The 24,886-nt window shown below is 36.7% G+C and overlaps 1 protein-coding gene across 4 annotated transcripts in view; it reads right to left on the bottom strand.

The window, feature by feature from the left end:
• Nucleotides 1-671: 671 nt before the first annotated feature.
• LOC148166346 (uncharacterized) overlaps nucleotides 672-24,886 on the bottom strand; it is a 120,530-nt gene continuing 96,315 nt past the window's right edge. For 3 of the 4 annotated variants that reach the window (XM_088048840.1, XM_088048839.1, XM_088048841.1), the window contains 2 exons: nucleotides 4,065-4,827; nucleotides 672-2,090 (listed from right to left, as the gene is read on the bottom strand). In XM_088048840.1, the coding sequence (XP_087904966.1) occupies nucleotides 1,447-2,090; nucleotides 4,065-4,827 (1,407 nt within the window). In that variant the 3' untranslated portion in view covers nucleotides 672-1,446. The remainder of the gene's footprint in view (nucleotides 2,091-4,064; nucleotides 4,828-24,886) is intronic. The other variant, XM_088048842.1, reaches the window with a different exon arrangement.

Below are 24,886 nucleotides of genomic sequence, written 5' to 3'. Positions count from 1 at the left end.
TTTCGTGTCTGATTTATCCGTGCATTACTGTAATGAATTTTCTTGAGGTTTTCTAATTTTTCTTAAGTTTATCTTTAGATTTTCCTCAAATATTATCTCGCTTCTTATTTGATTTTCTACAATTGGTTGTAACAAGTCGATAAAAAAATATGAAAAATGGTGGATGCGCCAGGCTAATACACGAAAAAAAAATAGACAGCAGGCGTTAACTTCGTTTCTTAAGTTGGTAACTTTGAAAAATCGGTTGAAAAGTGACACTTTGATGTCATGAAGAGTTGCATGAGAAAATGTAAAAATAATAAGAAGGATTGTACAGTTTATAGTTTATTTATTCGAATTTGGCACAGAAAAGAACAGTGAGCCTATTTCCTAGTAGACATTTCAGTTGTAACCATTTGATGCGATATATGACTTACAATATAATTTTACATTGAGAATGGTATTGTTACAAACACTCACTAGCCCTATGATGCATTATGGAATATTTTAAATGCACTACACTCGATCTCTTTCATATTGTCGTGCATACCTAATCGAGTAAATACTAAAATTTACACTATACCTAATTACAGGTATCACATTTTAAGTATGTAGGTTTCGAAAATCAAAACAAAGTCCCGGTTTTGAGCAACAAGCAAATGTCCACGGGGTGGTCAAAAAAAAGTAGTAAGTTCGTAATTGCTCAAAATGTTTTATTCATGGGCGCGTAAGGATGAAGTCAGAGCCTGATTGAATGAAATTGCTTTGTTTGGTCATTGGGTATATGAATAGCGACCAATCTGCTTAATATAGTACTACTTTGACCTTTTCTGAGTTACATAATATGACAGATAACTTTAGTCTAAGTACATGTGTATACTAACCGTAACATATAATTGAGTCACTGTACAAGTACAAAACTGCTGAAAATAAATAATAATTACTTAAAGTACTGGCTCTTATATTAAAATATATAAACATCAACAGTTGAGAACAAATCTATGATAGGTACATTGCACTTGAATTTAAAGATTTTGCGAGGTCTGGTCGTCTCATCATCGCCGGGTAATTTGTACCAAATCGAAAAACTGTAAATAAAGCTGTCAACAATGAGAAGACTAGACTCGATGAAAATGATAACAAATAAAAACTAAACAAAAATGAATAAAAAGTAAAGCTGATTGTGTCAATGCAATGCGTAAACTATGTATAAAACTTTACATGAATTTACAAAATAAAAACAAAGGGAAAAACATTAAAGACTAATGTAATAAATAACTTGAAGATCTAGAGTAATGTATCTACATAACAATACAACTACAACACCAACGTTATGATAATAGTCTCGGGCGTAAAGTCGCTTCACATTCGATGGCACGAAGAATTCCACTTCCACCGTCAGAGGATTTGTACACCGCGGGCTCCGATTCAATACCAAGGGAAATTACCTTCCCTGTTAGGCCAGGCTCATTCATCCTCATTCCTCGGACTCGAATCATAAGCCATTGCGTGCTCCTGCGAGAAATTCATACCATCCGGCGAGGTACTATCATGAGGGTAATAGAACCCTTCCGAACTCGGCCCAGCGCCGTTCATCATCCCCAAGGGTGGCGACACGCTGGGCCTCGTCGCCGAAGCCGACATCTCCGAATTCGAAGACAACGAGAAATTCATATCTCCCGTGCCGTCGCGACACCACAACTGGCGCATCTCCTGGCGTCTCTGACGCATCAACATCTTGTACTCCGAAATGCGCATCTTCTTCCCATCGACGATGCAAGTGCGCTTGGGCCGCGGCCGGTACCGGTAATCGGGGTGCTTCTCCATGTGGAGTTTTGATAGTCGCGACTGTTCTTCGTAGTATGGCTGCTTTTCGGCGTTGGACATGGCTTTCCAGCGAGCCCCGAGGATTTTGGATATGTTCGAGTTGTGCATGTCTGGACACGCTTTCAGGATCTTCCGTCGCTCGTCTTTGGCCCACACCATGAAGGCGTTCATGGGGCGCTTTATGTGCGGCTTGTTCTCGGAGTCGCGTTTCGTCTGCTGTCGAATGATTTTCGCTTTCTCGCTGTTGTCGTCTAGTTTGAAGTTCGGGTCCGGCCCGCCCCACACTGCAAAAAAACTAGAATTAGAAAAAATTCCAATCGACCAGTACAAGTTTGCACAGAAAGACGCGACGTCAAGTGCAAGCAAATTGTAGCTGACAAGACCTCTATATCTCAAGCACAAAAGTATACAATTAAGTACAATAACATCTGGTTACGGCTGCGGGTTTCAGTTCCCACAGTAAACTTCAGATGGTTAAATTACTTTGTGCAATTGGGACACAGTTTAAGGTTCTAGCCGTTAAATGTACTGGAAGAAGTAAACTGCAACGTTACGCACGTTTTATGACCAACTTTATATGCATTCGCAACCTTCAAACCAACAATCCAATTGTCGTTTGCGCTTGTTTTATTACTTCAACAATTAAAACTAAACTCATTGCTTTATTTTGGTTTTGTGGCGTCAAATCATGACGTCACAGGACGACGTAGCATAAAAAAAATCGAGTAAGTGAGGCTGTACCCGTTTGATTTATTATTGATTATTCTTGTGTAATTTGATCTCCTGAAGACGATGGTGATTTTGAACATTCTCTAGGACCTCTAGTTTTTGAGATCTATAAAAACTCAAGATAATCACTTATTTCTATTCAAAAGATCTTTTAGATGAAGAAAAATATCAAAAAAGAAAAAAAACTTTTTTTCTTGTTTATTTATCTCAAAAACGGTTAACTGAATGTTTTTGCTACCATGATACCCATAATTATGTGAAAATTGTTAACAATTTATTAAGTAACATTCATAATATGACTTTTCATAAAAAAGATTTACCCCAACTTACCTTATTTCGAAAAAAAATTATAGAATAGAAAAAAATCTAATGTATTTTTTTAATTTGGTATGATAAAAAAACCACAAAATTTTTGTCACCACTGCCAGGAAAGAAAAGTACAAAATTTGTGTGATAAAAGTGTTTTATTTTTTGATTACATGTTTTTTGTAACTTTTCATTGTTACCGTGATCTATGACAACTGTAATCTGAGTCAGAATTATCGAACGTAATTTAGACTAGCTCAAAATTCTGTCTCAATTAAATAGAAATTTGGAACAATTTTAATTAAATTTAAGGAATCAACTTTGATGTGTACAAAGGTTATTTAAGTTACTACTAATTTCATGTACTTATTTATATAAATCCAATTTGAAGGGAACGAATCAAGGAACGTTACACAAAAAATAACAAAATATCCATTACTTCTCAAACAAAGAACTTTTTAGTAGAATAGCAGGCAAGAGAGTTTGTGCCAGATAATTTCAAACGTGGATAGCCGACTACAAATCTGCATGGGCTCTTTCGGTCTACGTCCGATATTACCCCAAGTTACCTTACATAATTTTTATTTTTTTATCAAAAAATTATTTTTATTTAAATCTAAGACTTCCAGATAGATGAATTAAAACGACAGAAATTTATATCTAGTTCCGGAAATTTTACCAAAAAATCTGTGTTCTTCAAGAACGGTTTCACTGATTTTCATAATGTTTTGCACACACTATCTTGAGATGTTTTGCACTCAAATTAGCAGTTTTTTCAAACCTCAAAAACTAGACATCCTGGAAACATTCACCATCGTGTTTTCTGACCAAAATTACATAGGGTACTTTTTTTTACTTTTATTTTGTCGGCCAGTGTTATTGTAAGCGAAACATTGCTCGCTTCGCTCGCCTTTACTCACTTCCGTGAATAAAAAGTCGCTAAAAAAATTAAGGTGCCCTTGGTTCGATGCGCACGTATACATATGTCAAGAACAGAAAAATACAAATTGACAGCCCATTTTTATTTACGTCTAGATGAGCAAATATTTCTTAACAATCACATTTTAACTTACTGTAACGTGTGGAATATTAAAGCCAATTTAATGCCCAGTAGCTGTCATTTAGCAAACATAATATTAAGCATTCGTTTAAACTTACGATGTGCTACATAAATTCCGCCGTCAAATTTCGCAAATAAATTGAATAACAGCCTGTGAACTTACTGTGACACGCCGCCATGAAATCCGTCTCGTCCTTGATCCCGCCATCATCCTTGGGCCTGCCGCCCATGTGTGGCGGCGCCGGAAGTCCATACATATGCATAGGAAAATGCGGCTGTTTGTCGTCCTTGCTCTTACTCCTATCGACACTGGGGGGTAAAGGACTAAATTGGGGAGGCAACCCTGCGTAAGGCAAAAACGCCCTCGGCATCACTAAACTGGGAGGTAGAAGTTTGGGGGCGGTAGCCGCCACCGGTTGATCATTGAAGGTTTGTAGACCTGCGGGTGCGCTTTGTGGACTCGATCCTGCCGATCCAGAACTTGAAGATTTCGGTTTGGATAGGTTCAAGGGGGCATCAGGATCAGAGGGTGGGGGAGGTGGTGACGGCGTTCTTTGTGGCGTTGGTGATCGTTTTTCCGTTGACGCGGATATGTGGGCAAGATGGGCGGTGGCGGAGATCCAACTGGGAACTTGATGAGGAGGAAGCATCTGAAAAAAATCGTCTTTTATTCGAGTTTTGGAGAGGTTGACGAGGGGGCTTACGTGGTTGGCGAGGGATTTTGGGGTTTGGAGACTGCGGAGTTGGTCCAAAAATGGCAAGAACATGAGACCCTGAGGGTTGACACCGCTGGCGGCGTATTGAGCGGTGATCTGGCCTTGGATTTCCTGGAGCTTCTGCTGCTGTTGCAGCATTTGCTCCTGTTGGCGTCTTTGGAACTCCAGCTGCTTCTGCGTTTCATTGACCAGTTGGGTGGTGCCCGACGGCTGCAACAAAAAGAAAATTCAACAATCCCGAAGAGGAGCAAGATTAATGAGCGGCGGAGGGGGAATAAGGGCAGAAAGACACATTTAAGAATTGTTCATCTGTTATATTCTCCATGTTTCTTTTTTTCAAATATTCGCAGGTTGCCAAGCCGCCTACGGCTACTAAATATACGTCGGCAAGCGGCCAATTTTATCTTCCATTCACTGCAGTTCTCATACATAGTGCACATTTCAGAATTTCCAACCGAATTAAAGAGTCATCGTAAATATTGAACGCTTCCACGTTTTTCCACGCATAAAAATAAACTTGTTATTGTTGCGCATCTCTTTTTGTCATTCCCACTAGGTCAAGCATGAAAAACTGAAAACCATCCCCGCATATTTCTGGAGGCGTTGGCAGAAGACCGAGAATAAGAACACCAAGGGGACAGCAGGCAGATATTCTGGTGTCGGTCATTATTACGACATGATATATCACTTCCGGTGCGTGTTAATTACTCGACCAGCTAAGAACAAGAACGGGTGGTGTTGAGAATATTGCAGGAGGTCGATCATCTCCGCAGGAGCTTTTTGTTGTTACAGAAATCACTCTTTGACGGCATGTTAGATCGTTTAGGATCACGTAATCTGAACGTTTTAACATTCACATCGGTGATGCAAATTCGAAGCGTTTCGAAAATTCTTATAATTGTCGTAATGTGATATTCTCTCTAAAATTAGAGAGGCCGAATTCCGATTCGAGTAAATAAAGGAACCCGATATTCTCATATTTGACATACCGAGAGGCTGCCGCAAGCGCAAACGCAACCGCGAAAGTGTCAAATGGAGCAAATCGATGGTTGGATGAAGTCGCCGTTTCCGTTTGATAGTGTTAACAAAGAAGTTGTGTGGAACAGAAAAAATAGAGTCGATGTCTTTGTATATACACGTGGGACACATAAAATTGGTGCAGACGTCAACTGTGAATAGACGTGAAACAGAGAGAGAGTTTATAATGATTCAGGAAAACGATAAAGAATAAAGTACGCCAATGAAGTGAAGAGAGATCAAAGTTCCCGAAAAGTACATCAACATAAGTCTAATGGAAATATTCGATTTAGTTGGGAAATATAAACTGCGGGTCCTCGCTACATATTAACTCTTAAAACAATAAAGCAGAGTGTATCAAAGACCGTCTAAAATAAACACGCTTGTTTTCCCAACTTTTAAAAATAATAATAACGACGGCGGAAAAAATTCAATCAGAGCCATCGACTTTGTTTCACAGGCGAGCCACAAAAAGCTCTTTGAATGTGCACACATTCAAAGGTCGTTTTCATTTGTTTTATGCCCTCGACTGACATTATAAAGGCTTGTTTGGACAGTATCTTCTGCACTGATCTTAATGGAAGGGAACGGTCTAAGCACGCTTTGATCTGCATTGTTACGCGGATATTTTATTCATTAGCTGATGATCCTGGGACATTTTGGGGGCCGCTGGACAGTCGCGGACAATACATTATTGTTACGGAAAAGGTCTGTTTTAAATCAAGTAAGCAACGGAAAGCGACGCCCCCTGCGACCGACATGTGTTGAACAGATGTAGCGCACAGATTCGCGAAAACAATACACCGATTTAATGAGGAACGCCGCATTGTCTTGTCACTCTTCCATTTTCGGACGAAATTTTACGAAATTATCAAAGTATTAGCCAGGTGGCCCCGAAAATTCGGCGGATCTCGCGGACCTCGTTAGAAAATAATTGGAAGCTTTCCAGCCAGTTTTCGATATCCAGACCGGCACTATGGTCGAACGGCAATGAAATGAAGCCATTATTTTGGTTTTCTGTTAATTACGAATTTGAGAAATCGGGGCAAAAGCGTCTCGATATATCACTTTCTTCGTTAATAAAATCTTTTATTCTGGGAAGGCGGCCTTAATAACCAATTTAAAAAGAAATAAATCAGGCCGAGTTAATCGCAGCCAATAAATTTCCCGCGGTATTGTTTTTTTGGTGTAGTGGTATAACTCACGTCAAATTTTTCTTAGATTTATGGTAATAATGACCACGCGCGTTGCGAGTGTTATTTTCGATTTTCTTTCAACGAAGAGAAAATTGTCAGTTGTGTTTTATGACAGACAATATGAACTCTATTTATACAACAAATTTTCTTCAGTAAACAAGGAATCTAAAATTAAAAGTACAAATTTACAGAGACGACAATATCCTCACCAATAAACCGAACACTAAAAGATTCATAACGTCGCCGGACTGAAATAGTGAACGGATTAATATTAATGGGACATTTGTTAAGTTTTTTGTGTGGTTTGGAAACGTCTCCATAAATCCGAGTAACAATTTAATTTAATATGAAGAGGAAGAAATGTTTTGACAGTGCGCCACCGAAATAAAAGTTGCAAAGTGCGACTGGTCTTGGAGACATCAAAAAGCGTTGACGGTCGGCTGTCAAACTCGAGTTAGGGTTTCTTTGGGGATATGCGAGTGGTGAAAGTCGCGCTATATTCTGTTTTATCTACGCCTCCGACGGACCACAAAAGGAATATGGGCGCTAAATAATGCAAAATCCGGCGGCGAAAGTACAAAATCAAAAGCATTATTATTAGATCGAAGCGCTGAAGGAATAATAAACAATAGTGAGGAAACAGAAGCGGAAATAATAAAAACGCCAACAAGAAGGCCAGATCGTAATAAATCCGTGCATTATGATTTATTAGACAATAAAGCGACATTGTGGAAAATAGCAGGGCCGGCTTTGAATGCGTCCACGTATTTGTTCAGGCCGACTTCGAAATTATGCATCTGTTTATACAGTTCGCTTATATTAACTCGCGCTGCTTATGAAACTGTTTATTGCCGCAGCGGAAGAAATTGTAAACCGAAAGCCCCCGCATCTATTGTAGCGCGCGCGCCGCAATTTGTTGCTGGAAAAACAATAAACACCCACTGAGGTGAGGCGAAATCAACCCCCAGCAGTAAAGTCATTTCGACACAATTTGTTTGGATTAATCAATAAATCCTTGAATGGTGGCAGAGCGAGGCGTGAAGACATCGAGTGGGGTGAACACAACGTATTGTATTCAACCAACCCCTGCATATGAATTATGATTTATGGCCCGCAAAGTCATGAACCAACCACTGTTCAGGGTAATTAACTTCGCGTTTAGGGTTGGCGGGCGATTATCCCTTTATTTACTTTATTGTTTCACAAACCTAATTTGGGGGAGGGACGTTTTTTAGGATTTTATTTAATTTCATTACGGGGAGTTTTATTCGTCGGAGCTTATGCTCCTGTTAATTGAGTGTACTGGAACAATGGCTGAGCACCCTTGTGTGCGTGCCGCGATGCGTGAAAGCTTCAAAGGACCTCATCCTTGATCCCAGCTTGTGATTTTAATGCGTATTATTTCGGCACAGCGGAATTACATCTGATTATCGCTTTTCACCGACACAATGCCGGTTTCCATCATTTCCGCGTTGGCGTAAACAAACCGGAGGGGTTGCTGTCCGCCTCCTCGATCGTGAGGCAATTGAACGACGTAATTGGTAATCAGTGGTGGCGTGGAGACCGCGACACGTGTCGCAAACAAGTGCCCACGTGATGAATACGTACCCCTTTGAATCGTTTGTGTATTATGTTATTTTAGGATTTAACAAGGGTTTCTACTTGACATCAAAGGGGAGCACTCGCCAAACAGCATATTGTCAATATTTGATGCGTACAAATATGCGGCGGTCATAACGCACGTTTATTAAAACTGGGAGCTTTGTGGGATGATTAGCATAAATAAATAAACGGGGGCTAAAAATTAAAACGTCTTGCAAAAATCCAAGTCGATAAGTTGTCAAAATCGGCGTGGAGCAAGGCAAGAGGAAAATTCTGATTAGTGCCTTATCCCTCGGGAAGGAAGGCGCACGTATCCCTTGGAGGAGTTGCACGCGTCTTGTCGTACGACATTTCACGCTCGACATGCGACACGCCTTTTGAAACCAATATTGTTCCTGGTGTTGGGCGACAGGCCCCGTCTCGGGCGCCACAAGACGAAAGAACATGTGAATGATTAAAGCCGTCCGTGCGAGTAAATCTGAATAGGATCGAGACCGTCGTAAAGCAGCGTCGTCGTGCCAGCACTTTCCAGCTTGCAGGATTTATGTAACACGTGAAGGCTGTTGTTTCTCGCGGGCCATCACTCACACGGGTAAACACCGTAAATCAGTCCCAACTAACGGCTGGATCACGGTTCCCAGTCCATAAACTTTCTGCAGGTTTATTTGTTGGGAGAAATGGAATATTCGAGTTGGCTTTGTTTATTTCACAATAAACAACGTCGAGTGGCCACTTGATTTCGATGGAGGTGAAGAAGATCGGGTGTGACGCCCTGCGGCGGTATAAAAAGAAATAATCCAGAATAGAGTGTGGATGTGACAAGGAATATAAGCCTTAGACAGGCTGTTCCCTGAGGATTTGTCATGTCAACCTACAATGCAGGAGCTATAATGCTGTGGAGTGAGAGGATGAGGGGATTACGGTTTCAGCTAGACGAGCTGCTTTCCTATAAAACTTATTAGCACTCTTGTGTACACTAATCCTCAGACTAATCTCTTAGTTTTTCAAAACAAAACAAATGAGACATTCTAACATCTTATAACTTTCCCAACGACACAAAGATTATATTTAGACGGACCAAATCGTCATTACTCTCAAACCATCCATTATCTTTATCACCAAAATATGCTCATTTTAAAAACGCCGAACAAAATCGCCCAATCTCCCAAAAAATATAAACAATATCCGCAAAGTGCATTGATCGCGCGTGATTACGTAACATAAAAATTCGATAAATGATGTTACAGAAACCTGCATGCGCGCTTCTCGCGTGCGATACAGGTGGCAGCACTGATCGCACCTCGTAAAACTTGTATTTTTCCTTTTTTGTGAACAATGCGAGCTTTGTGCCCCATTGAAACCCTCCATTTCCGTGAAGTTGTGCTTTAAAAAAGCGTCCCATGCAACTCACTGAATCGAATCATACGCCCAACGAACATATTATCGGAGCAAGTGCGCATTATTTTATAAGAGCAGTCGTTTGTTTATTCCGAACAATAGAGTCTTTCATACCGCCGACCACTTGACTATTTGAACGCTATTAAAATCGGGACGATTTTAATTGGGAGAAAAATCTCATCTTAATTATTTTCCGAGTGGTGGATCGATCGACGGGACCAGATGGAGGAAATGGTAATTGTTAATTAGGTTTTGGGTAGTAACTGAAAATTTCAACATGTGCAGTGTTCCGATTCAATTTGTCTTATTGGACGTTCTTTGTAACGCACCGTGACTAATGAAGAAGTGATCAATCACCCTCTAAGTCCTCTTGGTCCTCATGACGTCCTCCAAAACGTAAGCTGGTCAAGTTCAATGTATTTTTAGCCGCGGGTTGGAAAAAACTGAAGAGTATCATTTTACAGGATATTTATAGGCATCTCTTTGGGTTTTGTTCTATGTTTAGATAAGAGAAAGGAGCGTGGCGAAGAGCATAAATCTAAAAAATTAACCGTTTTTCCCCCGTGTTATGGATATGGATTACTAAATTTGAAATATCTTTGATACACATCGACTGCGGCTAATTTTAAACGCCAACAGAGCACATGAATGGAGCACACAGCTGTTGGGAGTTATAAGAATCTTCCGCTGGAAGTGTCATTCCACTGACATACCTTCTACATCAGGCACTTTAGAAGTGCTCTTCAAAAAAGGACTCGCCTAATTTTAACTGCAATCATTACGATTACTTCGAGTTATGACACCATAAAAAGCCGTAAAAAGCACCCAGAAGGGGGTGAATGAAACAACTGAAGCTATTACTCGCTGGGTTTCCCGATTTTCTCTAGGACGTCATCATGAAGGTTAAAAATGTAAATAGAAATGGGGACATCCGAACTCGCTCGAATGCCAAAATTTTCGCAGAAAATGAAGAGCTTGCTTCGATTTTGTCAAAGCCATGAGGCTGAAGATTCTGAAATTTCTCACGTTTTTCGATTTTTTGAAAAATTGAAGCTTAAAACTGGCAGAACTTGGACCAAGAATCTGAGCAACTGGGAAATCAATCCTGAAATTTAAGTTGAGGAACTGAATTGAACCTGCAAACCTGAGGATTTGTGAGCTCTATAAACCTAAAAAACAAAGAATTCAAAAGCCTGAGAGATTGAGACACCTAAAAACCTGAGGTACTGGAAGCTCCAATATTTGAAGAGCCAAAAATATGACACCAAATTGTTTATAATTTTTTTATAAAATTTGCTAAATCAATGAAATTTGAATGAGGTACTACTTACATCTCCCTTAGTAACTGTACCGAATTACAACATTTTAGCTCCAGAAATACAAGTTTTGGAAATTTTAATTTTGAAGACGAATCAAAATCTGGGCCATTTTTTATAAAATTCTATAATTTTTGTATTTGTACCTATAAAACGATGAAATTTTGCGGTTCTTAGTAACTGTACCAAATTAAAAAATTTTCGATCTAGAAATACAAATTTTTGAAATTTTAATTTTGTGGATAAACCAAAATCTTGACTATTTTTTATTAAATATCATAACTTTTGTATTTTTACCTCTAAAACAATGAAATTTTGAGGAGGTACTACTATCTAGCTTAGTAACTGTACCAAATTACAAAATTTTAGCTCCAGAAATACAAATTTTTGAAATTTTAATTTTGAGGACGCATTAAAATCTTCAACCTTTTTTATTCTATTCTACAACTTTTGTATTTTCACCTCTAAAACAATGAAATTTTGAGGAGGTACTACCTCCATCTCTCTTACTAACTATACCAAATTACAAAATTGTACTCCAGAAATACCACTTTTGGAAAATTCCAAAACGACGAACCAATAAAATTGGTGGAGGTAACTTCTATAAAACGACTCGAATTATAAAATGTTGCTAGGACGAACCAAAATTTCCAAAATTACGGAAGTAAGAAGTGAATTTTTCCATGCATCCTAAATTTTAAACCATTTAGTCGTTTTCAAAGAGTTTCTCGTTTAAAATCGAAGAAGCAATAGCAAGAACCGTGTCATAGTTTGATGCTTGCCTGAGGAATGCGGTAATGACTTTACCCAGTCCGTGTCATAAACAACTTCCCTGTGCGAGTAGGGTTCTGAAATTAACGACTTCGCTGATGATTCAAATTCGTGGTAGCTCCTTGTTTGCTCATGCACGAAACACTTCTTTTCGAATCAGATAAGAGAGCACCTGAAAGTGTTGCGGTTTGGGCAGTTTGTAAAAACTATCAGGAAATCTCCGGCCGATGAGTAAACAACAACTACAAGACGTCAGTGATTGGCACAAAATTCGAGATTCTCACTTTTAAATAGAACCGCTAGTATGTTTTAATAGATCGCAGGAGTAAATATAGAGGGGTTAATATCAAAAATAACGACAGTGACGTGATAGATACGTACGCATTTTGCAGTTAATCTATAATTAGGGAGAGTATTGGATTTTTGAAAGATGGGCTAAACAGATGTTCGCTCTGTTTATTTTCTTTCGACCATGTCCAAAGATTATTTTTATGATTAGTTTGAAAATTCCTCGCGTTTTATTGGTAATAATGGCGTTACATCATTTCTCTTAGCTTATCACCGAGTTTTGCATCCTATTTATATGAGTCCTGCTTCAGCTGACCATATAAATAGAAACCGCCGCTTGTATTGCAAATTATTTAATTATTGTGATTAGTTTTTCTCCTGCAAGGATTTTCACGTTTAACGAGCGCACTCCTGATATGGCCTCGGTCGTACTTTATTGCACATAATTTGTAAAATTGAGATTAACATTTATGATTAATCTAGCTTGCCATAGCAGGCACGTTAGTTAACAAGATGCGCCGTCATAAATTCGCTTTTTTATGGCATAAACTCGGACCATTTCAATCTGAAATGGCCTAGACTACAAATGTATGCAGATTGAATAAGCTTTGAATTGTTTAAAAATAGGAAAACCCATGAGAAACAAACTGCACTTGTCAGATCATTTAAATGCTGAATAACTTGAAATTAAATAATATACCAGGGCATTGACTGGTTCATAGACGAGAAGCTCGAACCTGTTCATGGACGTCAAGCTGCTTCGTTATCCCACGAAATTCATAAATTACGCACTCACCTCAACGTTTCGCCAAAAACGGATTAGAGATGTTCAAACTAATAGCTCGAATTTCCGAATTTATGGACGCTAACAAAGCAACCGCAGAATGTGGAGAACAAGTGCCAAAATATTCAACAATGGGCTATTTTCAACGGAGGGCACTGACTTGTCAAAAACAACGATGATAGATTTTTATTTAAGAGTTAGAACACGGACGTTTTACAGCTAACAGGTGGCCCAGTCTGTTTAAAATTCGGATGAAAAAGTGGGAAAAAAATCAGCAGTCATTGACTTTTATTTTGTTTAATTGACAGCTCGAAAACAGGTGGAGGAACATTGTCTTGTCGTGGTTTTTAAATTGATCAAAGGTTGGAATAATGTTAGAATTCAGAGCAAAAAACGGTCGCTCATTAATTTTTAATTATTGTTGTTGGACAAATTAAATGACAGTTTGTAATATGAAACCAGTTGTTTGACTCATTGTAGAAGTCCACAATAATTATAATTATTATTATTCTTGAGTTTGTTTCTATTCAATAAACGGTTCGCTCCAAATTTCATCGTTTTAGCGGTAAAATTATGAAAGTTATTTCGTTCATTCCAAAAATTAAAATTTTGTAATTTGGTACTTTTACTAAGTGAGATAAAAGCAGTACTTCCTCCAAGTTTCATTGTTTTAGTGGTTCAATTATAAAAGTTGTGGAAGTAATGGAGAATATTGAAAATTTTTGGTTTGTTTTCGAAATAAAATTTTTAAACATGTCCGTTATTTATTCAAAAATTTTGTAATTTCATACAGTTAATAAACAAAATGGAAGTAGTACCTGCTCCAATTTTCATTGATTTAGGGGTGAAACTACCAAAGTTATGAAATTTAATCGAAAATATTAAGATTTTTGATTCGTTTTCAAAATAAAAATTTAAAAAAAAAATATTTCTCTCCATTTCAAAATTTTGTTATTTGGATCAGTCAATAACCAAAACAAAGGCAGTACTTTGCCCAAATTTCGTTGCTTTAAAAGGAAAATCACGGCAGTTATGAAATTTAATGTAAAATTTGTAGATTTTTGGTTGGTTGTTAATACAAAAACTTTCCAAAAAATTCTGTCTCTGCGTCAAAAAATTTGTAATTTGGCACAGACACTAAGTAAGACAAAATTCGCCCCTTCCCCAAGTTTCAACGTCTTAATGGTCAAACTGTAAAAGATACGGAATTTAATCGAAAATAGCAGAAATTTTTGGTTCGTCCGAGACACAAGCTTGCAGGCTTCATAGAAATTTATTTAAATATTGTCAAAATTTCAGACTTTTCATCTCTGGAATCTTCAGGTTTTTGGTCCCAGTTCTCACTTTCGCACGTTTCAAAAATTTTTTCTCAGACTCTCAAGCTTTCGAGTTCCGAAGTCTAAAACTATTTTTAGATTTTTGTTCCGCAGATCCACAGATTTTCAAGTTTTAAAGTTTAATTTTGAAGTTAAATCTTAATTGAAAAGCTCAAATTACAGAAAAAATATAGAAAATTTCATGAATTTTGGAAAATAGAGAATTTACCTTCGTGCATGGCCGTGGAAAATCTAGGAAAAGTCGTGATTTCCAGAGTTTTAGACCGCGATACAACTCCAAGTTTCTCGAAACTGTAGGAATGTGAACATATCCTGTTTTGACAACCTCAAACTAATATGTTTCATATTTTGAGTAAAGAAACGGATAGCAATTATTTAAATCAGTTATTTCCGAGCGCCATGACTCAAAACCGTCAAAATGAACACGCGTACTTTGGAGTGAAGAACAACTGTTGAAAATAAATTTCCCCGTCTTGACCGAAAAAGTCTCTAAATAGTTCAATATAAAATATTGTGTTTCTAATAAATGCCACACTTACTTCTTCGACGAGCACTTCGCGTATTGGTGCAGCTCCCGCTCGTGTCTAAACTTACATTTATCGAATAACTTATTAAAAAATCCGTGACGTCAATATCTAAAAAAAATGTCGTTTTCAAATTGCTCGGAATTAATAATAATCGTATCCGCTCCAATTCTCGCATCACAGCCGTTTGAAAATTCTTCTTGTTAAATTTAGTCTCGAATCGAGTCTAGTGAGGATGCACTTTGCACAAATTTGCGTGAAACCGCCCTTAAAACGTCGGTGCCTTACAGTGACTTGCATTTATAATTGTGTTAAATTAGGCGCGCTCTCAGATAAGACTTAATTTAATAAAGCAGGTGGAAATCGCACGTTGTGCATCATCAATAACGCATTTATCTGACGATGACTTCGCAGCAGGACTGTCAAAACGTATTGTTTAATGGTGTGTAAGCTATGCGATTAACAGGATGGGTGTACAGGGGCACCCACATCATCACTTCCAATCGTAAAATGTCCTCTTGACAAATATTGTTATTTTTGGCGGACGAGAGATGCTGTTTACATGGCGAGATGGACTATTATTTCTTTTACGGCCGCGCAAGAGCCACGTTTACAACCGAATGGACATTACTAGTTTATTTCGAACTGGAGTGGGCTATTAATTATACACCAGTTTTGGAAAATAGGGCATTTTTCGGAAAAAAAGTTTTTGTACTGAACCCCCATTTAGATTTAACGCAAATTCGCGCCGATTTCTCAAATTCTAACTGGTGAATCTGCGTAAGAACTCTGGAGTTTGTGACTGAATCTGCCAAGTCAAGTGTCAACTTTTAAATACATTTTGCATTTTGTTGCGATTGTAGAAAAAATCTTGTGGCCAACTCGTGCGAAATGGAAGTTACGCACACAAGTTGTTGTCTAAACTCGACCTACAGACTCGTGGGACAAATCACGTCTGGAGTATAAAATATTACGATTTTGCAGCTTGTTGGAAAAATAACTATTCTGTAAAAAAGGACCTTTTGACATTTTTTCTACATTATTTTTATTTTAATTTTGAATCATTCGGATACATCCGATTTTTCTTTAATTTATTTCCTTTAAAATTATGTACAATTCAAAATGGGCCCATCACATTTGTCCACGGTATGGCCTAAAATGTGGACCGCAAGCTAATTCTAGTGATAAATCTATTGTAGCTGTGACTCCGCGAAAGTCCCATTTCCATTGATCGTGCTTCACTTTTGAGGATGTACCATGAGTACCAATGGTTGGCCCATCTTGAATCATTTTAAAGAAAATTAAACGAGTTTTCATTTAAGACTAAAAAAAGTAAAATTGGATAAGTCCAAGTAGTTCCAAAATAATAATCAAAAGTTAAAAAAAAAAAATTCGCGAGTTTAAAAAATTAAATTCTTATATTTTTTTTATATACAATTTCAACGAAACTTTGGTACTTTCGACAACATAACTCTTTAGAAATTCCCTGTAAATAATTTTGACCAGAATCTTTTAGTTCGTAATATACTGAGTGTTTAAATTTCGTATTTTTTGCATGCATAGACACAAAAAAGTAAATTGAAATTTTTAGACAATTGTAGAAATTCTATTGATTGGGGTATAGTGCCTAATTAAATGTATTTTTAAGAAAAAAATACTTTATTGGTTTTAGTTGACACTACGTACTTCTAAATGGCGGCCAAATAATATAATTTAATAATAATTTAAATAAAAATAAAAATAAAGTTTTCAAAAAGATTGTCACAGCTATAATAATTCCTTTTGTGTCGCTCGCATTGTACTGCGTTTGAACAAGTCCCATCATTTTGGACTTCTGTTAACATTGTCACTTGTCAAACGTCAAAATTGCCAATAGGGAAAAACAAACAGAAAAATTAAGCTTGAGTTGGTTGAGTCAGTTTTATTCCTTTAGCGATCCAGTTGATTTCAGTGTCTTGAAAGTATTTTGAAGTTATGTAACTAACGTTCCTGCCATTATTTGCGTTAAGCGGCATATTTAAATTGTTCGGAAAATCGTAGGTGACTAGATGAAAATCTTTTTGAAACGCGCTGTACTAATACAGTGAGTTTGCTCTTCAAAATTTTCAGTAGATCTGGATCAAAATGCCTTTTAAAAACAATGTAGATTTTATGTGCATTATTCAAACACCCTGTATACACAAAAAAGAGACTGATTTATGCTTTTAAAGCGAAGTACCGTTTATACAATTTAACGCATTTGGTCCTTTACGCGTTGGGTGAAAAAACTTTTTTACAAGAAGTGGTAAGAATTTATTTGTATCAAAAATGTGTTGAAATGGTAGTAAAATAAGTCTTCTTTTCCATTCTATGCAATTTTTGATAATTAGAAGTTATTTAGAAGCATAAACTTAAAAAATACAAGAAGTCACAGAGAAGTCAGAGTGGAAAAAAATTGTACCGACTAAACTAGAAGTTTGCCCACAATGTTTTTCTAGGAGCAAAAGTCCACTTATTGAGTTTTAGTTTGACACTAAATTTAAAAAAATGGAAAGTGTCATTCTTTTCAAAAAATTGCAATGTGTCATTTATGTCTTCATTTTGAAATATGTAATGTCAAGTAATATCAATAATATTTATTTAGCTAATGAAATTAGAAATTTCACCACCCGAAATAATTCAGGAAAAAAAATCTAAAAACTGGGGTAGCCTTGTCTCGAAACGCCCCAAATCGTAATGAGATTTGTCCCCCGAGTTATTTCTCTCAGACCCTTAAAGGGTTAGACGTGCTCCTGCACGTCAGTGAAAGATTATTGTACATCCGGCTGGTGCGCGTCAAGGGATATTCGTGTTTTTTCACCTCTTTACCAAGGGAAAGGATGTTATGTCTGCGAAAGGGTGGAAAGTGTTAAAAAATCCCCGCTGACGGATAAACTGCAGCAAATGTTGAAATGAATTGTTTGTGTGAATGCGCGGCTCGTGTTGATAACGTAAAATAATAGTCAGCTTCAAAGGTCGGCGAAATTAACAAAATATTTTGTCGACAATGAGCGTTCCCTGCAATCTCAACTTTGTGGATGTTTTCGATAAATTCGCTTTGAGTTAGTTCCCCGTCGAAACCCGAAGTCAGTCGGTATTTGCGCAAGATGTAATTGTACATAATCTCGTTATCATTAGTCGTGTGCATCTGATTTCGGCCCCACCATATCCCATCAAAGGATCACAAACTAGCCCCTTTTGATTCATCGCGATTTGGCATCCCAGTTTCTGTGTAATTAAGTAATGGGAATCAAACTTCTGCCTTCTGATGTTGCGCTATTTGTTCAACAGTTTCAACCAATCTATTTGTCTGTTTGATTATTTCGAGCCGCGGAACAAGAAATCTCCTTTACCAAACTTTTGATTAATGTTATTATAGCCATGTACAATGTGTATAAACAGAGGTCAAAACGTTACCGGGTCACTCGTGTTGGACTATTATGTAAACGCATGATAAAGAAGAATGTGAATCGACGTACAAAAAAAACTCAATCTTTTTGCGTCCTTCTTGTGCAATGTTGGAACACAATACTCTTATCAAATAAGGTCAAATTTTATCACTAAATTTAATAATAAAATATCGCATTGGTTTGTATACAAAATTTCCGAGGGTGGTTCAGCTTTGAAACTGCTGCATTATGATTAGCTTTTAATGGAGGTCATTACGTAACATTGTAGGACAGCAACATCAATAGGAATCATGGAAATTAGTTGTTATTGTGTACATCATACATACACATGTCATCACAAGCGCACTCGTTATTATACACATCCATATCAATATTTGACAAAGGCCTTTGTGCTCGATTAAATTATTCCGGTTGGCATTCAACTAAAACAAACTCTAATTAACGTCCCAACCACATATGAAATCGATCAGAGAGGGTGGGGAAATGCGGGAAACCAACAATGTGCTGCTAGCTTTATTTCCACTGAAATTTTATTCCGGAATTGCTGGCTGAAAAACGGACGAGCTTGATATAGATGAGCGTGCGGTTCTAGTTGACATCTGGGCAAAACTTGATCTTAGTCAACCGAATTTACATATGGAAATTAAACCGGAAGAGCGACACATTTCTATTTGAAATAGCAATAAAACTGAGGATTTAGAAAAAGATGCCGATTCTTCAAATTTATTTAATTTCAGGCGCAATCTTTTCTAATTTACGATCTTTGATTGTTTTTGAGGCCTTCGTTACCCAATTCAAGTATAAAATTAAAAAAAGTCCAGATTTCATAACATTCGAAATTTTGTAATTCGTCGACATACATACTTTTAAAGGTTTATAATTTGATCACTTTTATGACTATAACTTTGAAATTCGCACAGATTGTTCTCTTGGTATTGTCAAAGAACTGTACAAAATTACGAAATTTTGCTTTCAACAGGACAATTTTTTCAAATTTTTTAATTTTAGGGATTTTTGTCGACATGTCCTGAAAAATCTATCCATAATTTGGTTAGTTTTAGAACTATCAATTTGAAATTCACGAAATTGGAAAATTTAATCATAAACAAGGAAATTTTTGCTTCTGTTTAATTTTTCTATCGCTTTTGTTTGTGTAACTGTAGAAAATTACAAAATTTTTGAGAAAACTTTATAAAAAAATTGCAATTTTATAACAGTTGGATGATTCAAAGAAAGAATATAGTAAACCCAGTTGACATATACCTAGTAATTTTTATGGCCACATTATGAGAGGGCCGGGCAGTACTAATCCTTGCGATTGGAGACCATAAATGAGCACGAAATGAGTGCGGGCCTATTCAACCATCGGTCAACTCTCTACCTAGAACTTTGTCGGCTGCAGTTTACAACACCCAGTTTTATTTCTATGGGTGGTTTGACTTAAGCCATAAAATGTTTACTAGGTATATGTCAACTGAGGTTACTATACGAAGAATTAACACAATCTGGAGAAGTAATAAAAATAGCTACGAGAAAAAAAAACTGAAAAATCAAAGAATCTGAGCTTTGAGTATTTAGAAGTTTTCGAAACTCAAATCTTAGTCTCATCTCAGAATGAAAATCAGTAAAAGTATCCCAAGATCCTGAAATCCGAGAAGATAAAACTCTGAAGCATTTCAGGATACAAGGATTTCAAATGTGTTGCATTGAATTTTTTTGCGTCTAAAAGTTAAAATATGGGAATCCTGAGAATTCGAGAAGCGTGTCGAGATTTGGTAAAATGAATAAAACCGCCCTTATCGCCCTTAATATCAGTTAAATTACGTGTCATAACGTATGTGTATTATTTCCCCCACTTGACTGCGGCGTTCCTAAAGTAATCCGTCGGATTAGAATAATTAAAATGAGTATTCACCCTCTTTGCGTCGATGGCCTCTGCCCCTATTAAAAACTATATAAAGTGTATTTTTAATGTGTTTTTGTTTATCGTATAAAGGAGTGGCGCACGAATCTCTTGTGAGCTGAAAGAGGGTCTTAATTTCCGCAAGGAAATAATCATAATTGAGATGTCGGTGGTCGGGGGCGGCTGCGCCATTTCAATAGCTACAATCTCTTTGTAAACGTGTGTATTTATGTTGTTTAAAGTTTGTATCAAAGCAACCGAGCACAGACTCAATTCCATCAGACGTCTTAGAGGGTTGCGACTATATATTATGCTATCTTGCGAATTGTTGCTGAAGAGGTTGATTGGTTCAGTTGGTACAGACAAAGCCGGGCAAAGAGGCAAAGCCGAGTTTGTATCGCCATTCAGCGCACCCTACATCATAATTATGACTGTAACAACCCGCCGTAATGTTAATGAGATAATGGCAAGAGCTGCTTTTTGCAGATCGGATGAAAGAGAGCCTCTTCTAGCTCCAAGATAAATCAGCAACACTATCTGGTCTATATTTGCATAAAGGACGACGCAACATGAGCCGTTCGGACGATCTCGAAAAAAATCACCAGCATAATTACCGGACGATTAATATGCGCGAGAATGAAAGTCCCGCTGTGCTGTCGATACTAGGCTTGTAATGCCTAGGTTTATTGCGGCCGTTTATTATTTTAATAGCACGGTTTCGTGTCGACGACGCTCCGGATTTATCCCACAAAGACCCATCGCGATTATCGCTCTTTCCCCGGATTTGCCCTCGACAATGATACGTAATATTACGGAGGCTTTGTCAACAACTGATTGCTCGATATCTCTACATATTACGCTTTGATTGCAACCGCCAAAGTTATTACGAGCCCGAAATGAAAATACATAAACGGAGCCAAAAACAATGAAAATGCACCTGTCAACACCTCAGCTAGTTACGAGCTGTGTTACAAAGCGAGCGAAGCGATTAAACCACACATTGTTGCTCTTCCTCATTTTTTTTTGCTTATTTTTCGAACTGCAACTTTGATTGTGGAGTTGTATATTGAAAAGAACAATTTTGAGAAGATTTTGAATTTTCGGGACACAAAAAGTTTGATTTTTGTCGACTTGTCCTAAAAAATCTATAATTTGGTTAGTTTTAGGACTATAAATTTGAAGTTCGCTGAAATGGTTCTTTCAGTATTGTTTAGAAATTGTACAAAATTACGAAATTATAACATAAACAGGAGAATTTTTGGATAATTTTGAAAACCGTTACTAGTTACTTTTTTTACTACAACTTTAAGACTCGCACAGACTGTTTCCTTAGTTGTGTCAAAGAACTGTGCGAAATTGCAAAATTGTACATTGAAGAGGACAATTTTTAGAAACTTTAACAATTTGAGGACCATCGGAACTTTTGCAGTTTAACGACATATTTTGAAAAATTCCCAAGTTGGTTAGTTTCAGAACTGCAACTTTCATATTACTGGAGATTATTCTTCAAATGTTGCACAGTTAGTGTAAAAACTTTCGAAGTTCCCCATTAAAAGGGACAATTTTGAGAAAATTTTGAATTTAGGGAATCAACAAAAATTTTGGTTGCTGTCGATATCTCCAAAAAAAAAGATAATTTGGTTAGTTTTAGGCCCATAAATATGAAGTTGGCAGAAATGGTTCGTTCAGTCTCATCAAGAAATTGTACAAAATTGTAAAAATATACCAAAATCAGGAGAATTTTTGAATAATTTTGAATTTAGCGTTACTCTTAAAATTTTGCGATTAGTCGACATGTTTTAACAGGTTTATAATTTGGTTACTTTTACGACTATAACGTTGATATTTGCACAGATTTTTTTTTGGTCTTGTCCAACAGCTGTACGGAATTTTAAAAAACATACGTTTATCAGAACAATTTTTAGAAAAAAATTAATTTTAGAGACAACGAAAATTTTGCAACCCAGCGAGATGTTTTGAAAAATTTAGAAGTTGCTTCTTTTTAGAACTACAACTTGATACTAGCGGACAATATTCTTTAGGTGTTGTCCAATTACTGTACAAAAACACAGAGATATACATTAAAAAGAACAATTTTGAATTTTTAGAACCCACAAAAATCTTGATTTTTGTCCTAAAAAATCTATAATTTCGTTTGCTTTAGGACTATAAATTTAAAGTTTGCAGAAATGGTTCTTTCAATCTCATCTAGAAATTTTCCGAACTTGCAAAAATATACCAAAATCAGGAGAATTTTTGGATAATTTTGAATTTTGCGTTACACTTGGAAATTTTGCGATGAGTCGACACATCCTTAAAGGTTAGTAAATAGGTCACTGATGCGACTAAAAGGTTGATATCTGCACAGATTTAAAAAAAATACGCTAAACAGAACAATTTTTAGAAAAATTTTAATTTTGGAGACAACGAAATGTCTATAAATATTTTTTGGGGCACTAAATGTAGGCAACCCAAAATCCACTTTTTTGTCAACTTGTGGGAGAAAAGTTAAGTTTCCCAGGAAGCTGACGGCATGGTGACGTGTTCTCGAGCAATTTTCTACAATCCAAGAAGTCAACCATCTCCTGCAGGGTTCTCGTCCCCGCTCGCCTCTTCGTCCTCTCGGATGGCCGCGGTGAACCCCGTCGCATTATTCGAATGATAAATAAACGCCGTAAATGCATTATGCCTTTTATTCTTTTAGGAATTTTCGGTGAGACCTGCGGCTTGTAAAAGGTATACGTGCCTAGTTAAAAGCGCGTTCTTTGCAATAAATTCAACGAATGATGTCCATCGGAACTTTGAGCTTCGTTTTATTACGATCTATTAAAACAGCGGCGTTCTTAGTTTTATATCAGCGAGGTTAAAGCGAATCATAAATTAAAATATTCAAGCCATCATTACAAAGTATTCGCAATTGGACAGCGATAAAGTCGAGGCGATAAAATCCGGGATTAAATCGATGCAATATGTAATTTAAAATGGATAAAATCTTGATAGGATGAGGTCCTAAATTGTGGCGGTTTTCATCCAGGACACCCGAAAATAGACAAGATAAATGTTGATGACTTTAAAAAACCGACGACTTGCTATAAAAAGACGGAGATCCATCTTGTGACTGTTCACATAATTAAACGTGGCGATTTTTCAGTTTCTACAGCGTGCTGATAAATTGACGGGATTGTGTTCTATTCCACTGATAACAACTCACCGTTATTACTGTTATTAGATATTGATATATTACTCTGTTAACTGCCAACAGTAATTAAATTAATTTTTATCCGATCGCAATTAATTGATTAAATTCTCAGAAATAGTCTCCAAAACACACTCAAGCACCAAGTCCTTGAAATTTCTTTCGTCTTCACGATAATGCAAAGTGACAATGACGTGGTTATCTCATTTTTTACGAGCTGTTTGGTGATGGGTGAAGGTTCGAAAAAGTCGGGCGATAATATCAATTTTGGAAATGGTAAAGCTGTGATTTCACATGTTATTTGACAGGAAATATTTTTCCATAAATCTTTGAAATCTATTTTTATCAGTTCCGCCGAATGTTTTTATTGGCCAGCACAAAGAGAAATCGCCGGATTTTATGAAATATGTGACTTTTACGGAAAGTTTGTTAAATTTTGAGAAGTCAGAAAGTCAAAGCATCTAAAGTCAAAAAATGAGAATTTTATTATCCTCTTGTTTGTAAATTGCTGAGAGATTAAAGGGCCTCGAAGGATCTCAAGGATGTGAATGTAAAAAATTCAAAATTTTGAAGCTACAAGTGCCTTAGAAATCAAAAATTATTTTTAAATCTTCAAATTTTCAAATTTTTTATATTGCTGGTCTATTTTTCGACCATTAGAATGAAGAAATTAGTAAAAAATATAGCAAAAAAATACAAACAGGCTCCGAAACTAGCAGGAATAATTGGGATAAATGTCACTGAAATGACAGGACTGTGTTAGAAAATTTTCAACCCAAAACGCAGCTCGCATACATAGAAATTTCAAAATTTTGTTGCAACGAAGTGGTTTAGAGATCAGAAATTAATTTCAAATTTTCACTAAGCTCTAATTTTACTTCAAAAGTGATTTTCGAAGTCCAAAAAACGCAGTGATATTAAAAAAAATTGCCTTTTCTAGCCAATTTTTCAAATTATGTTTTCCCACCGCCATCATACCACAAATGAAAAAATTGAAAAAAAAAATTCAATCGTAGCCTGAAACTTTAGCTTTAACGTGAAATAATTGTCGCCGAAATTGCAGGGCTGTATTAAAAAATTTTTGACCAGAAAAGTAACTCGGTTAGAATTTCGATGCTTCGAACTGCCTGAGACATTAGACGTTAATTTCAAATCTTTACTTATTTTACTTCAAAAGTGGTTCTTAATGTCCAAAAATCGCAGAAAAATAAAGAATTTCTGGCATTTTTAGTAGTTTTTTCAAAATAGGACTTTCGACTGTTATAATTGTGAAATCAGTGAAAACAAAATTTAAAAAAAATACAAGCGGGCCCCGAAACTAGCAGGAATAAGTGGGATAAATGTCACTGAAATGACAGGACTGTGTTAGAAAATTTTGAACCCAAAACGCAGCTCGCATAATTTCAAAATTTTGTTGCAACGAAGTGGTTTAGAGATCAGAAATTAATTTCAAATTTTCACTAAGCTCTAATTTTACTTCAAAAGTGATTTTCAAAGTCCAAAAAACGC

The sequence above is a fragment of the Gnatocerus cornutus genome, unplaced genomic scaffold (assembly GCF_029298725.1).
Source record: "Gnatocerus cornutus isolate USDA-ARS CGAHR unplaced genomic scaffold, icGnaCorn1.1 ctg00000023.1, whole genome shotgun sequence".
NCBI classification, from domain to species: domain Eukaryota; kingdom Metazoa; phylum Arthropoda; class Insecta; order Coleoptera; family Tenebrionidae; genus Gnatocerus; species Gnatocerus cornutus.
This window is presented reverse-complemented; position numbering and strand designations above follow the sequence as displayed.